The sequence below is a fragment of the Vidua chalybeata genome, chromosome 8, assembly GCF_026979565.1.
Source record: "Vidua chalybeata isolate OUT-0048 chromosome 8, bVidCha1 merged haplotype, whole genome shotgun sequence".
In the NCBI taxonomy this organism is placed as follows: Eukaryota; Metazoa; Chordata; class Aves; order Passeriformes; family Viduidae; genus Vidua; species Vidua chalybeata.
In genome coordinates, this window is record NC_071537.1 from 29,838,350 (window position 1) to 29,855,471 (window position 17,122).

The 17,122-nt window shown below is 39.5% G+C and overlaps 1 protein-coding gene across 3 annotated transcripts in view; it reads right to left on the reverse strand.

Moving 5' to 3' along the window:
• The window catches only part of RTKN2 (rhotekin 2), a 52,447-nt gene that overhangs the window by 22,272 nt on the left and 13,053 nt on the right, over positions 1-17,122 (reverse strand). For 2 of the 3 annotated variants that reach the window (XM_053948958.1, XM_053948960.1), the window contains exons 1-6: positions 12,015-12,057; positions 8,889-9,088; positions 7,081-7,139; positions 3,441-3,494; positions 2,395-2,512; positions 797-997 (exon numbers count right to left, since the gene is read on the reverse strand). In XM_053948958.1, the coding sequence (XP_053804933.1) occupies positions 797-997; positions 2,395-2,512; positions 3,441-3,494; positions 7,081-7,139; positions 8,889-9,088; positions 12,015-12,056 (674 nt within the window). In that variant the 5' untranslated portion in view covers position 12,057. Of the gene's footprint in view, positions 1-796; positions 998-2,394; positions 2,513-3,440; positions 3,495-7,080; positions 7,140-8,888; positions 9,089-12,014; positions 12,058-14,848; positions 14,963-16,050; positions 16,143-17,122 lie in introns of those variants that run through there. The other variant, XM_053948959.1, reaches the window with a different exon arrangement.

Consider the following 17,122-nt stretch of genomic DNA (forward strand, 5'->3'; position numbering starts at 1 on the left):
CTATTAATATTTGCAAATTAGGTATTTGGCCTGCTTAAATTCCAATGAAATTGAAGTAGCTGGAAAATATTAGTAGGTAGTTAATTCTTAAAAGGAAACAGGTACATTATTGGGAAAAGCATTTATATCTACAAACACTGAAAACTAGTAAGTCATTTTAAAGTGTCCTGTGCTAAAGTCAATTCAGAAATCTCCTGCTAAGTAACCTGTAACCATAAAGTGCCTTTGGCAGTGCAGAGTTTTACTGAAAAGCTAGCAAGTGGAATTAGGAAAGAGGGTACAGGCGTGGTTTATTCTGCCTTCATACACAACTTTTCCTATTTCACACAATTTGTAACTTTTACACATATCTACCTGTCAAGTATGAGCAACATTGGCTAGGTGCAAAAATAGTATGGGGGAGGAAGTAAACAGGGAAGGGGGAAGGAGGAGAAGGAGGAGAGGTGGATGGACAGAAAGACACAGACAGACTGTACAAGTTCAGCTTCCTCTAGAGATCAAACTAAAAATATTATGGAGTTTGCAAAGAACAGTGGATTTACCAGCTGGCTGGCTGTGGAGAACAAAGATAAAGGCCGTTTGTGTGTTTCAAGATCAGAACCAGGCCCCAAGGTTCAGCGACATGGTTGAAATTCACACATACTTTCTCATTTCCTATTTAAAATGTAAATTTTTTTTCACTTGGGCAAGTAGAGAAAAAGCAGTTTCTTGGCAGTTTGCCAAAAATTTACAATTATATTTGGCCTATTTCTATTTCAAAAGCTATAAAACCAGAACATCAATATATGTGGCTTACTGGATGACTGGGTCAGCAGGCACAAGGGGTTCAGTGCTGTCTTCCTCCAGTGCAGCTTTGAGTTTCTTCCCTGTAGCTTTGCTGAGGGATGTTTTAAGTTTCTTTGCCAGTTTCTTAGGAGTGTTTGTTATATATAAAGACTCTTCTGTACAGCAGCTATACACTTCAACCTTTACCTGGAAATCTGGGCTTGCTTCATCACTGAAGTGGGGGGAGGAGAAAGTTTCAGAGCATTTGTTAACAAACTGTGTACGAAGCCAAGGAATGCTGCTGCTTTATAGATTAAATATATTTCTAATCTAGGGAAGGAATGCCATCAAATTCAGGCACAGATATACATTAATATGGATTTAAGGACAAGAGTACACAGTAGTAACTTAGCACTGGCCTCATGAGATTGATAACTGCAGCATAAACAATTACAAACTGGAAATTCAACATTTAGATTAAAAATGGAAAAAACACCCACGTTATGGAATACACAGGCAAGACATTCAAACATACTTAAATCTGCCCTCTACTGTTATACAAAAATCACATGATTGAAAACCTATCCCTGCCTACGGTCCTAAATCAGATTGAACTGTTTAAAAGATACCTTAACTGCACCCCATCCCCTTCAAATTACTGAAAAAAAATGCTATATAATAAAATCTGTCTATTACCACTGAACTACCTACTGCTGCATCCTCTGGCCCACAACCTTTCTCAGTTTTCAGCTCTCTGATTGTCTTGTTCTCAAGCTTAGTCATCAAGCCAGAAGCCTAACCTCATCTTTCAGAAACAAATCATGCCATTACACACATGACATTATGAAATCATTCCAAAAAAGCTTTTGTATCAAGTCTTTCTATACCTTGTGGGATACAAGGCAAGTTAGGGTGCCTTTTCTGCTTTTGTTGCAGTGCTTCACAGAAAATTATAATGGTTAAGTTTCATAACTTTGAAGAAGCAGATTTAAATCTTTATCCCCACTCTTAACTTGAACAGGTGTTTAAGAGAGTTTAAAATTTGATTTAAATTCAGTTTTCAGGATCTTGATTTAAAGTTTTTGGTAGTTCTAGTTTTCCAGTCAGTCTTCCTCAGGAGACGGACTCTAAATTGTTGATATAAAAGTAAAGGAAGGGAGCGGAGTCAAGCACACACTCAGGTAGGTGTGACAGACATGAGGTGTTACATGAGGAAAGAGACTGTAACCTGCTAGACAGGATAAAAATGAAACAGGATAAAAATTCAATATAGGTGCAACATTTACACCTATAATGTCATTATGCTTTCAGGTTTTAGCATTAATTTAATGCTGTCCTTGAGATGTAAGCTTGTTTATCTCTTTATATAAAGAAAATGCTTCAGCAGGGCAAAAATGAAAAAAGTACAGATGAACTGTCACATCTACAACCAGCATAATTTTGCACAAAAAAAACCAGCCTTCCAGAGATGGGGATCCTCCACCCACTAAAATGAACAGAGCCTCTGCTGATTCCTTTGCCCACAGCAAAACCTAGTGATCCTCAGCCAATCTTAATCATAATCACATCCACCTGCAAAAGAAAACAGCAATATTTGTACTTCATTCAACAGAAGTAAATTATACTCACAATATGGTTACATTTTCAAAACAGATATCTGTTATTGCTTCATCCACAATAGTCACCTCAGTATCAAAAACCTCAGCTCCCATTCTGAACAAACAAAACACTGCGTAGCGCTGTGATTCTGGAGAGTCACAGAAAACCTTTATCAGCCACATTGCACATCACAATACTAAACACTGCCAGTAATCAAAACTATACAAAATGGTAATTCAGACCTCTAAGGAATTGCCCTCAAATTCTTCCCACCAGAAATTTTCATCATAGGATTTTATGATAATTGACCTATCAAAGCTGCTGTATAGGTAGAATAACATACACAAAAAGGGAAAAAAATGCCTACCTCTATTAGGAGAAAAAAAAAATGTTGAGTAATCAGGTATAGTGTCTGCTAGCAATTTCAAAAACATTAGTAAAAGTGTAATTTTGTTTAGTAAAATTGACTTTACACAAAAAAAAAAGAAAAACATTTGATCCAAAGTCTGTATCATTTTATGAATGTGCTCCATAGGATTAGACTATTTTGCCATGCTTTGCATCTCTGACCCTATTGAAAATCAAAGTGAAATCAATGCCAGGTGACAGCTGGAACAGATTTAGGATTAATCTCCATGACACAGCAAAATGCATGTACTTGAAGGCTATCCAATAATACCCTCAACACCAACAGTCAACTTTCATTTAAATTTCTCATTGGAAACAGCCTCCAATATGCTCTCTCAAGTGCAGACAAGACATAGAACAATGTGTTTAAGCAGAAATTTCCCAGTTAACCATTTAATACAACATTCTTCTGTTGTTTCCTCTGGAATTCTTCCTCAGGTGGACTCTTTAGAGAGTCGGGTTTAAACACAGAACCACAGGACTTTGAACTAACTTAGCTAACTACAACCAGCAACTTCAAATTACAAGCATTTACACAACAAAGAGTAAAATATAGACCTAATGAAAGGTCAAAAAAGGGGTTGAAGTGAGTATGAACTTCCTCATTCAGTTTAAATTTACAAGCATAAGCAAATGCTTATCAGAGTAATTAATTACATCTTACATACTTTCTTTTTTGCTGAAGTGGTCAGAGCCTTTCCACATTAATGGTATTCGAATATCTAAAGGGGGAAAAAAGAAGGAAGGAAGATTAAGTTACAGAATCAATATTGTAGATCTGTGATCAAAACAAATTACAAAAAGGGTGTTGTTTCTTTTTCTGATGTTCTAGTGGCAACGCGGCCTTCCACCCAATGAACAGCATAACTATTCCGAGATTATTATCCACATCAAAAGAAAATGCAATAATTAGTTCAACTTGAAGCGTCATTTCTGTTTAGAAATTATGCTAGAAAAAAGAATATTTTAAATCTCATTTGAAAGTACCTGAAATAACATTTCAGAGAAGCTGTGTAACATACTTCTGAGAGGTATTCTCTGAGCCCATTATTATGCACAGATGTAAACCAAAATCCTGCTTGCCTTGCCTGCTTGCCTGCTGAAAACCACTCATCCCACTGCAAGAGGAAAACCTTCCTGTTTTAATGAAAAGATTGGGATACTTATACTGCAAACACTTCAGTCTTGTTTGGCTAACCACGGAGAAAATACCACTTGTAATCACATTCCCAGTGAGAATTGTCTTAGCATAAAAAGAGTTTAGAAATCTTTTTTCTTTTAACAAAAAATATCCTTCTACTTCAGAACCACAGCAGAGAAGCAATTATGAAGCCATTATTTTAAATCATGCCTGTCATTTTAATATTAGGAAAGTATTTTCTTCACTAAATTTTCCAATTTATCTACTAAACTCAACATAGTAAATGACATTTTCCTCCAGCTTAGAGGACTCAGGTGAAGACATAATGTTTTTTATTAGTTCCCTATTAAAAGACAAATGCTGTGAGGGCTTTATAAATCAAAATCTGATTTCTGAAGTACAAGTGCTGTTTAAAAGTATATGCAATATATTAAGTGACACATGATGGCAGCAGTGAACAGCATGAACTCAGTTGTCTTATGACAAAAATACTCAATATTGTTATAAAGAAGCACTGCTGATTCCAGTGTTGTCTTCATATGAGGCTGATGGAAAAATCCACATTCACTATGCTGATACAAAATAGCGCCAGTATTTTGGCATCAAATAGTCATGTATTCCTACAGGGGTTTACCCTAAAAACTTGTTAAGTGAAATCACATATAGTCACTCTGTCTCAGAAGTTAACTGAAAAATTCAAATTTCAGTTAATTTTTATAATGAGACATCTTATTATAAAAGCTATTTCAATACTGAAACTTTCAAATTCATCTATTTTTAAGTGTTCATGAAAACAAATGAACTTGCAAGTGAACTACCAGCGTACAGCTTTAGACTTCTAACTTCCTAAAAATCAGTACATCACCATGTTCTGAAACTGCCTTCCTCTTCTAAAGATGCATTTGCATAGCAAGCATTTCTAAAAATAGGGGGTTTTACATAAAGAGAAATAGTTTTGTGACAATCCTTACAGAAGTCTCTCTTAAACTTTTACAAGATATATATATTCATCTTTGCCAGAGACAAAGCACAGAATGTTTCTTTCCTAAAATACAAAGGTCTCAAATCTACATTCATATGTAAAAACAGTTACAAATAAAAGCTTTTTCTGTCTTTAATCATAGCAAACACTGAATGACAATTTTAATGTGCTCAAGAGACCTTGTTAGCAATTAGAGTACTAGATTAAAGATTACTTCTGTATGCCACTTTCAATATCTTGCTAGCTGAAAAATTTACACCTTGGTCAGAAAATCATCAGGGTATAGACAATCAATCCTGGAACAAGTTTAACATGATATTTGTAAATCAGCTTTCAATTCATTCTTGTACTGAAAGAGCTGTCATTTATCAAAAACAAAGATCAATTTTCATACACCTTCATTTCAGTTACCATTATCTGTAAATCTGTGTGGATGCAAACTGAATACATTCAAATACTACAATTAATCAAATTTAAACCCAATGATTCCTTTATAAAATTACTTTAAATTATGATAAAGCTTTTTCATCAACATTTGATGTATTATCTTCTGACAAAAAAAAAAAATCGATTGGTACAGTAACATAAATTACAAAATTTATTCAAAAATATGGGGGATAAGTAAAAATTATAGAAGTGTGAAAAACTGTGGATTAAGGAATACACTTCCCACACAGTATCTGACATAGCTGCTTTCTGTAGGAGAATATTCCTCAGTAGTCCTGCATAGTTCTTCCCAAACTTTTGCAGTTGGTCACGATTGCCCCACTTTTTTGGTAATCGTCATCTGGCATGCACTAACTGTATGACACACTAATAAATTAGTGGATATAAATAAGTGGAAATATTATTAGTGGAAATAAATAAGTGGATGGATTACTGAGGGTAGAAAATCAGGAGGTGACCCATAGAAAGAATAAATCAGCAGAGGCCAAGAGCAGCATTTAGGCTTTTCTGCTGTAAACTGGACCTGGCCAGGCTTCCTGACACAAGTATCTGAAGAGGAGTGAGGCATGGCAGCACCCAGCACTCCCAGGCTGGACTGCACAGAGAGGCAGTTGGTTCTTCCTTCTCTTCACCTTGATCTCTGCCACACTTCTGAGGACATAACCTCCGGTTTTGAGAGCCACTGTGTTGGTAACAGTGCAGAATCATTAACAGGTGGCACCATATACAAAGTGGTGTATTTCACCCCCTGTGCTCTTATTCCATCAAAAGAAAGCAGCTAAATCCTTCATATCCTGAGCAAGTTTTTCATACTAAAAAGAGAGTTCTTAAAAAATTCTGATTTTCTAAAGATAGTAGAAGTGTATTATATGACCCTAAAGTCTTCACTGCAGATAGCTCTCCAAATTTGAAGAAAGGTGCAACTGCAACACAGACAGGCAAACAGATGCTTTCATCCAACTACCATAAGGAGGAAAGACAGATACACATTCTGCAAACAGCTGTGCTGGCAAAAAACACTATTGAACCATGTGCTCATCACTCTTCTACTAGGAGTTACCTTGCTTAAAGATATCTCAAAATATGCAGAATTAATTGAAACGGTTTCAGTAGTGAGCTGTTCTCCACTATTTTATTCGTAATGAAGCAGGTCAGGGAGCACAAACAGATCTGTTAGCAAAGCTGGCAGAACAGCCACAGGACTGCTGGAAATACTAACATCCACTGCTGTCACAGGCAAACAAAACAATAAATCCACAGTGCTGAAGTTTGAGAACAGGCTAGAAAACAGCCTACTAGGAATGGTTGTTAAATGTCCTCGTTACTAGCCTGCATTGAAGTCATACCGCTATACCTTTGCTGTAGTAATGTAATCTACACTGCCTAAACAACATTTGCATACTAGTTATAATTCTGCTCTCAAAGCCTGCCGTTGTGGGGAGAAAAAAATTTTCAGCTCACTCACACTAATTTAGCTTTGAAACGCATTCAGTGTTTAGTGGCAAACAGAAAAGAATTTCCCTCTGTGGGATGCCCTGTGAATAAAATGGAAAGAGAGGATAGGATCTTCAAAAGCCCATGTGTAACTTAAGCTCAAGTTCCCTTGCAGCATTAGAGGATTGATGCCTCTGAACCACATACACACTTTAAAAATACAATCTTTTTTGTATAGTTTGTATTACAAGACACTGTACGGCTAATTAGCTTCTATAATTAAGTGACTACTATGGCCTCTTACCTGATATGGCAACCTTTGCTCTGCATGCCATCCGGTCTTTTGTCTCATTTTCTGAAGACCTCCAGAAAAAAAAGAAGAAAAGAAAAAATATATTTGAGCTCAGTGCATTTAGATATCTAAAACTCAACCCTTTAAACACTAAGAAGTCTCAGGATTTTCATATTATAGCTCATTTCAAATGCTTTTCTTTAAAGTTAATTTTGGTATCTCTGGTTTAAGATATGAGTCATTAATTTCTTAATCATAACCTGGAAGGAAGGTACGCCACCATTTTTAAAAATTCCCTAGACGACTTTACTCCAAAGCATATGCAACCAGAGTATTAAAAGACAAGTAGATTCATCTTCCTTGTATTTTCCAGCCACAACAGGATCAAATACATTATCAATTTTTCCGTTCTGTCAGTGAAGATGCAACTTAATTTATCGGTTCTATTATTTAAAGAATTGCCTCCTCCTCTATTAATGAAAGTTTCTAGCTGCTACCATTATCATGACTTCCAGAGGCAATTAGAATATCTTCAGAACTCACAGGTGATAAACCCTAGAAAACCCTAGAATTTTCTCTCTCTGCCACGATTAAGCCTTAAACAAATTCCAGTCTGAAGCAAATATCAAAAGAAAAGGACTCCAAATGGACTATCAACTACCAAAGATACAACTGAAATCAGAGGAATAACTCTGTAGCATGCATCTCTTCTAATGACCTCCACGGACATCTCAAGTACCCCTGAGGACAGAAATCCAAGCAATGCATGGCAGACACAAATCAAGTACACAATGCAACTGTTCAGATACATGTCCAAATATCCCTGTCCTCTTCTGGACATGTGCCATCACCATGCTGTGCTCACAGACAAGGAGTTGACACACTTGATATTATTCCATCACTAAAAATGTAAATAAAAGATTAATCACTATAAAATTCCTTATTTTATTAGGAAAAAGCAATACAAATGCAATAATTACAGAATACCACATGTATTATTCACTAGTTTTCAAAATCAGCTTCAGAATAGTGGACAGAAAACGCTGCTCTTTCCTCCAACACGTTTCTCCTACAAGGCAGCATTTCGAAACCAAAAAGTAGTGGAACTGCTCCTACAGATACAATCAACTGGAGCCAAGCATGTACTCAAAGAGTTTCTACACTAAACTGCAATATAGTATTTCAATAAATTACTAACCTGAGAGCAATAGTGTCTCTGCACTACGATTCTCAACATTGCACCCCAAATAAATTCCATTCAGACCAAAACTTTGCAACATTATTCAAATAAAATACACATATTTTAACTCCTTCAAGAGTTATAGTGCAAGAGTATTTTCTTCCCATTGAGTGTTACATTTATCACTTCGCTGTAGTTAACACAAGTGACCAGCAGAGGGTACCAATTAACCACGATGGGGCCATTATTAAAGGACCCTTGATAACAATAGAAAGAATGAAAAATACGAACAGCTGCATCGTGTCTTGGATAGCTTTGTTTTGTCCCATCAGACTCGGCTAGGTACCTTTTTGTATGCTAAGGGTAATCAAGAAAATATGTCCATTTTGTTACTTGATACTAAATTAGAGTTTAATGTCAAAAATAAAATCTATCCAGGAAAATATGACTTGTATTTAATTTTCTAAAGCAAAAAGAAGACAATGGAATTATTTTATAAAGTAATGCTTTAAGGCAGAAGTAATTTATGTTTAGGAGATAAGGAAGGATTTAAATCCACATTCCTAGACAGACTGCTAAGAATTCATGTAAGTAAATGCCTGCTTCATCCTGCTCCCTCTGAATTTGAGCTGTTACTCACTGCTCCTCAGTCCTGCCCGGGCTGGGCTCCTCCTTTCGGCCCTGCAGCTGTGCCCTGTAGGCCCGGATGCGAGCATTGCAGACCATCAGGTTCTTCACGGCGCGCAGGAGCTGCTCCTTCTGTGTGCTCACTGCCAGCAGCTTGCAGATGCCTTCTCGCATGCGGACCTCAAAGTTGATTTTCTCTTGGGTGTCACATTCCTAGACATGCAAAAAAACCAAAGGATTAAATGAAAAACTAACTAAGAGTATTCTAATTTTTTTGCATCCTCTGCAGTTGGGACAGAGAATTCTAGGTTTTAATTATGCACAGCTACTGCAATGGTTACTGAATGTAGAATGGTAGTTCTCTCTTCAGGAACGAATGAGTAAAACATGGGACAAAACAGATTTACTACATCCATTATACATGCAAATTCCAAACCAAGATTAACTCACTGTACCATCTGAAAGTTACTATAATTTTATGTGCCTCCATGTGTCATTCATAGAATAATAACACATGGTCCTAGAGAGGGCTAACTGAACAAAGCTTATAAATTAACAACCCACTTTTAACAGTGACCCCTACTAAAACGAACTTTAAATTTAAGAAAATGTCTGAAATATTTAAAATCAGAAATTCAATCTCATCACCTCTTCAACTGTCTTTAAAAAAGTGAAGAAAATCTGGTTTTTTCACTATGGTTGATAAGAAATTCAGGTAACAGCAGAAGCAAAAAAAAAAAAAAAGGAGACTGATCTCAAACTCAACTGCATCAGGCCACGAACTGAAAAGTCAAACAGCTGTGGTGACTTCAAGACTATACAGGTATCATGTCAGGCACAATTTTCATTCAAACTATGAAGTAAACTAAACATGGCTGGCAAGTCACTGGAATTCACCATCACTGTATTTTGAAGGAATGGGGGTTTTTAAGGTTTTTTAAAATCTGCTGAGAAGTCAATTTTTCCTGCCCGCTTTCACAGAAAACATTTAAAAATGTGCATTATTCCTCACTTGCGGCTTCAAAGAGGTCAATCCACAGCAGGCCAGACAATAATTAAGGTGAAGGACCACAGACTGCTGTCTCCCAAAGGCCTGCTAGATGCCACTGATGGTTGATACACATTATCTCATTATGTGGCCATGCCTGGCCAAACCAAATATTTCTGACATGTGAAGAACAGAGTGAATAACAGAATGTGGTCATGGTATTGCAGGGTTGCATTGCAAATACTTTGCAGGCCAGTGAAGAGCAATGTTTTCTCATTACTAAACAAGAGTGCCTCAACTACCTGTGGAATTAACAAGTTCATGGTTGTTTGGTGGTAAATAGCTTCCAAAGCTCACATCAGAGATATTTTCCATAGAAGTTCTGCTGGTACAGAAGAACATGGCTACAGCTGATATATGCAAGCCTGGAACCCTGTATGGCAGCACAGACTATCCCATTTTTAACCCTCACAAGTTTGCTTTTCAAAGCTTCAACCACAGCCAGAAGGGGATAAAGCAGGGCAACAACACCTCTGCATTCTCAGCACCTGCATCTTTAGTCACACTTTTTCTTAGGACTCATTCCAGAAAAGAAAACAAAAAAAACAAACAAAAAAAACAAACAAAAAAAGTAGTAAATAGCTGACATCCATCTTCTTTTCTTCCGAGTCAAATTTTACATGGCTATGAAAACCTAAGTAAGGCCCATATCTGTCCTTAAGAAATAATTACTTATTCTCTGAGCCTAAACTAATAAATCAGCTCCAAAGAATGACATCCTACTTCCCCCTAATAATTCCCAAGACAGGAGGTCTCTGCACTGCCCTGGCTCCTCTCCACATCTATCACCTGTTACAGAACTACAGTGAGGAAACAAACACTCAGATTTGGGGCGTCTGCATGTATCCATACTGGCTTTCAAGAACTACACTAAGCATTCAGTCCACACAACATCTCAGCCAGGCTCGCGTAAAATATTCTGGACTAGCAGTAAATGGCTATTGGGCCATAGCATAAACCACACTATATAAATCTCATCTGAAGGAAGGATTTAGCAGCCTGATTTGGGAACGTATGAAGTTCTTTATGCCTACCAAAAGAGACTGGTCAGCCTTTTCCCCCCTCTCCCCCCATTCTGTCTAAAAATATAGGCACACCATCTGGACTTGGAGGAATGACACAGCACTGTATTGCCATATGCTGTCTACTAATGCACCGTTTCCCTGGTGGGGTCCCATCCTTCCCCCACCAGTGGCAGCACAATCCAACAAAATTATTAACAGCTGCTGGGATTTTCAGCCCCACACTCAGGAGCTACCTAACCAATGCTTCTAAGAAGCATTTATATTCCCCACCTAAGTATACCAATAAAATTTTCTAGTATTACACAAGTAATGCAGTCACAAAACAAACAAAAATAACAAGAACAGTTGAGAAAACTTATACGGATACTGCTGAAGGTAGGACAGGTGGAAATTTTACTTCATTTAATTGGTAACTTCATTAGAGGCTTTCAGAATCTTATTCCAAGGTACACACTTCTGATTTACTAACACAGTGGTTTACATGTAAAGCTTAGAAGTCTAAACCCCCTAAGTATAGTATATATTTTTAAAGTAAGCAAGTAACCAGGCAGTAGGTACTCTTCTAGAACACGGGCTATGAAGTCAAGGCAGCACCTTGGGCATTCTGTAGCTAGAGATAGAAATGAGCGTTTGCTGCAATGGACAGCCACAGTTCCACAGACACTCCCGAGCTCGACTTATTTGGGTTTTTAACCAACTCGAAGTGTAAAAAAAACCCTCACGAATCGGAAAATCAGGAAAGATTAAAGAAGTGCAAGGGAGCAGCTCCGAGAGCCTGCGGAGGGGAGCGTGAGTGGGGCCCCAGCTCGGCGCGGCCCAGAGCAGCAGCTCTGCCGGGGCGGCCGCCGCGCCCCACCCCGAGGTCCCTCAGGAGCGCGGCTGCACCGCCGCCGCCGCACAGGAGGGCCACGGTGCGCGGGAGGCTCGCGGCCACCACAGAGCCGAGCTCGGAGACAGCGCAGCTCCCGCCCCCCGGGCCGCCCGCAACGGGGCACCGCCCGCCACACCGCCCCCGCGGCACCCGAGGGTGCGGGCCGGGTCGGGTCTGCCCGGCCCCGGCACTCACCGGCCCCGCGGCGCCCGGCCCGCCCGGCTGCCGCCGCCTCATCATCCTCACCCTCCTCGGCGGCGCCGCCGTTCAAACCTCCCGCCCCGACAACGGCCGCGGCCGCCCCGCCCCCGGCCCCTGCAGCGCCCCGCGGGACAGCGGCCGGCCAGGCTCGGCAGGGAAAGCTGCAGGTCCGCGTCGGGGCCCGCCGACTGCTACTGACAGCAGCGCTAACCCTCTCATGTTCAGCCACAACAGCGAGTGCCAGTGATAAGGGCCAGGACAATACTTTCTTGGCTTCTTTCTTTCCCGAAACAGGTCGGTGCCGCCTCTTTCTGATGAGTGCTCTTACCGGGAGCGGCTCATAGCAGCAACCACTGCTGCTCCAAAGCATGCCATGAATTTTTAACCATGTTCTTGGGTTCCTGCAGTTCATCTAATTATGCATCTTTAATATGATGGTACTCCAATAGTTGCACTAGTAGCACATATTGTTAAAACTGTACTGTTATCTACTGAGTAAAAGTGCATTAATTATTCACTAGACTGGAGAGGAATGGGAATCATCTCTCTTCTGCTGCCAGTTTTGCAGCTCTGTTTCTCTTTGGCAGATGAAACAAATGAGCCAAATAGTGTCTCCCATCCATTCCTCAACCCTGATTTCTTGGCTTTCCTCTCTGAATTCCTCCTCAACAGGTGATGGTCAGAAGCATAGATCCTCATTGCTTTCCACAGGGTTGTCAACATTTGTGGGACGTAAAATGTGCTGGAATGAGTGAGATATACGGTGTTGCTAACAGCTTTCTACAGAAGACAGAAGTCTCCAGATTAACATATGCTTATTTAAAATATAAGAAAATGCAGTTAGAAGGGAAAAATTTAAAGCATCATTGCTTCATCAGGATTTCACATAGGAGCTCTGCAGTTCAGCTGGACCCCTGACATTTACAATTGGGGCACAAACACAGCAGGCTAGCCTTGAAGGAAAATCATGAACTTGTAGAACTTTGTAGACCAAAGGCGCAATGCAGAGGACAGGGAGCTCTGCTTCCTTCCAGAGTGCTCATCTCACCTGGAGGCAGAGATGGCAGAGGCAGCTGTTCTGGAGCTCCTGTCTCCATCTTGGGCCATGTTTCTTAGCGCATTCAGATATTCATTAAATACCTTCATGCCATGCTGAAGTCCTCTGCATATCACTGGCAGGGCACATGCCACAACTGGGAAGCCCTACCCTGTTGCATATAGGTAAAATCTTACAAAATAAGGGCCTTGTTACTCTTGTAAAATCATGGCTCAGGCCTGTTACTTCAGCTGAGCAGAAAAAGACTGTGGGAAAGTGACTCAGCTGAATTAGAGGTAGAAAAACAAATTACATAACCATTACATGTTCATATGTGGTGTGTGGTGGTTAGTTGAATTACATTTGTTGTGCTTAATTGGAATGTAAGTGATAAAGGCCTAACTACTTTAAAAGGCCTGTTTTTTGCAATAAAGGGCTGTCTCTTGCACCTGCCTGGGGAGTCTGCATCACTCTGCTTCATAACACTACCCCAGGTTATATATTTATGGATGCTATATTTTTTCCTGTTGTTTGGATACTCTCTCCTGTTCTTTAGGTACTGTGACTTTCCCAGAAAGTCGTTGTCCAATTCGTTCAGTGGAGAAATCCCATCAGGGAGCCAAAAGGCTTTTGCTTAATCAAGGTACGATACTTAGAGCTACGTATGGACAGCCAATATATCTAAGAGTGAGGTTAAGGGAGGTTTAAAGGGAAGTCTCCACCTAATCCTGGTGCTTCATGCACCCAGGATAAGCCTTGGGCCCATCTCTGCTGCAGAGTTCAGGATTTTGCATAGAGCAAAAGCAATCCACCAAATGAGGGGAGAACATGAGATGACAGCTCAGAATGCCCTTTTGCTTTACAGTATGGCATATCTCTTAAAGTGGGGCCTGCCCTCTCCTGAATCACTCAGGGATGGCATTTGAGCCTCAAAAATCTACAGGCAATTTTCTAGGCTACAGAAGAAAATTAGAAACAGTAACAACATGTCATGGAGTGGAATTGAACCAAACAGGTGAAAGTCTCAGGTGAACTGAACCATATTATCACTGAATCGGTGCTTGACCCACACTGAGTGAGGCTACAGTCTTGACTGAATGGCTGAAACTCTTTGATGATTTTGATGTAAACTGGGAGCAGCTGGAAATTATAACCTTACTGCAGAGATAAATAAGGAATTAATTACTGTAACTCTGCCTTGCTAACATCCCTTCACCAACTCACCAAATAGTGCCCTACCACAGAAAATTGATACAAGTTGTAAAAAAGACACACTGCAACACTTCCTATCCAGCACCATCCCAAGCAGTTTGGGTAAGACTCTAGAACGAACCCACTGGTTCAAACTTTGCAGAAGCACTGCCTCCAAGACCCCTGAGAACAGCTCTCAGGTATGCACCAATGGGGTTTTGTCAAAAGCCAGGATGACTACATGGACACAATAAAAATCACTGCAAAAGGACAAGTTATGCCCCAAATTATTTCAGGCAATCAGCATCTCTAAAACCATTTTGCTGGTGGTATAGACAGCTCCCAGGAATCTGTGGCAGTTGTCCAAGAATTTTAGATGCTAATTAACATGGTTTTCCAGTACAGTCTGTTCAGCAAATCTGAGTCTTAATAAAGTCCCAAAATGTGACTGCTAGTAGCATAAAGAGCCCGTGCCTGCAGCCCGTACACGCTCCTACAGACACTGACTTGAATTGGAGTCCTTAAGAAATCAGTGGCAGTTAAATGTGTAGGACTCAGCTCTAAGCAACATGAATAGTACCTTCTCAAGCTCAGTGCATACCTGCTCTTCAGCTGGTTCAAATGTCCAATTTTCCAGTACATTATGAACATGTTTCTGCAAAGTCTGGCTTCTCACATTCTTGCACCTGCTTCGGTCCTCCGTTGCATTCACCTTCTAGAGATGTTAGGTTTTTTTCATTATAAAATCATGCTTCATAATTCAGTAGATCTGTCAGATGCTTAATTAAAAAATTAAACATTTCACCACATTTCTAGTATTAGCTTTTAAAGGAACATGAGACTGAGGCTTTAAAAGGCATTTCTACAGGTTTAAAATGAGGTGAGATGTTCTTTCCACACCTCATGTCTAGCTCCAACAGGGCTCTTCTGCTGCTGTTACAGCACACAAACTAACTTGAAATGAAGAAGGCTTTATGCCATCTAGACTATCCAGAGATTTCGGATTCAACTAGTAACTAACTATTCTGCTTGCTCCCTAACTGAAGAGCAAATGCAGCAGACAGCAACAAAAAAGGAAGCATTGTAACCATGCTTTTTCTCCAGACAAACCTCCACTGAATGGCAGAGAAACCCAAAGGCACAACCTACCAAACAAGGAAAATCCTGCACAGTCACTGCTGCTAGTGCAGAGAAGTCAGAAGGGGGTAGGGTGAATTAAACAGGGGATCTATAGCCTGCCTTCTGGGGTTTCTTAAGTGAAACATTTTTTTCAGATGAATCACACCATCCTTTTATTTGGCATTTGATTTGCATTGCAAAGCACTTGGCTTCCTTCTAGTATTAGGGAAACTGGATAGCAGAGAAAAGATCATTGTCTATCTAAATCACTGTTCTGCTCAAGTGTTAGATCAGCATATTATTTTAAATGTTAGGCCCATCATTTTGGTTTAGCAGGTACAAAATGTCTACACCTACTCTTGACAGCACTGCAGTATTTTTCTTAATTTCTTAGTTCCCACAGCTTGCTACACCTACTCCTTGAATTTCATCAGAGTGTGCCAGTAGAAATGCATTCAATTCCTCTTCAGATTTATCCTAAATGGAAATCTATGAAGATTTGAACTGGACACATGGGAAAGAATTTGCAAAGGCTTTTTATAACTGACTACTTATTTAATTTTAATCTGAAGAGCAAACTGTTCTCATTGATTGCCACTGGCTTTGATTGCCGTGGTATGTGACCACTATAGATTGGTGAAATGGGCAGAGACTGGAATTTAGGGTGTTTATCTGACCACTTACTGGAGCATCAGTAACTCATTTCTTCATTTCAGCCTCCTGGGGTCAGTTGGAAGTCTCTCCATTCTCTTAGCTGGGCAGAAGGGCAACATGTCCTACAAAACAAAGTAAATATGGGTAATTACCTTATTGTAATGCACTTCAGGTTCAGTTTTGACTGGATAAGGTGAAAATTAATCATCTGACAGTGAGCTAAAGCTTAACCCTATCATGGTGAAAGTTATGGCAAGAGGAAAACTTTATAGGCTTCATCTTAGCTAATTAAGCAGTGTGAAATAGGTTCCTTCTCTAAGGTAGTCACGGAGCCAGTTGTTGAAGATGTCATCCTATAACATGCAGGTGCCTAAGTCAGCTATGATGTATCACCCTTATCTTCCTCCCATAATTAGACAGAGAGGCCAGAACAGCTTAGAATAAACTCATACTATTTCAGATGTTCTCAGATTAATTTTGCCCCAAGAGCTTGTTCATCTTCTGCTCAAGTTTTTTTTTTAATGTTCTGCAGTTCTCCTTCAACTACTATAGTGCTCCCAATGGCACCAAGATCACATCTCTGTATGATCAACTAAACACTGATACCAAAGTGCTTCAGTGAACTATTTTGTTGATCATTGCATGTCCCTGTAGAATTTCTAAAAGAAACTGTAGAAGGTTGAAAAAGCACAAGGAATTATTTTTCCTTTTTCCAGATAAGAGGCCAGAAACTGACTCCTCCCAGTATTCCTGATGTCAATCCTATATTGAAATGCCTTCAGATTAAATTAATGTAGCCTTTTTGAATCACCATATGAGATAAATAACTCAAAATACATTTTATAACAGAAATAGTAAGTTACATAAAATCCATCCCCATATGAATTTGGAAAACACTTCCTGAGATCAAACCTGAAAACCTTGACAATCAAATGAAACATTGCATGACTTGAAACTGCATTTTGATCGTTCTCTACACCCTAAAGTTGCCCATGCCCAAGACAGTGGATGAGTGACTAACTGAGCTATACCAGTCACATGTATTCTTCTGTTTCTGCTTGGGAGATCAGGGGCATTGCTTTTGAAGCCAATTCACATGTGG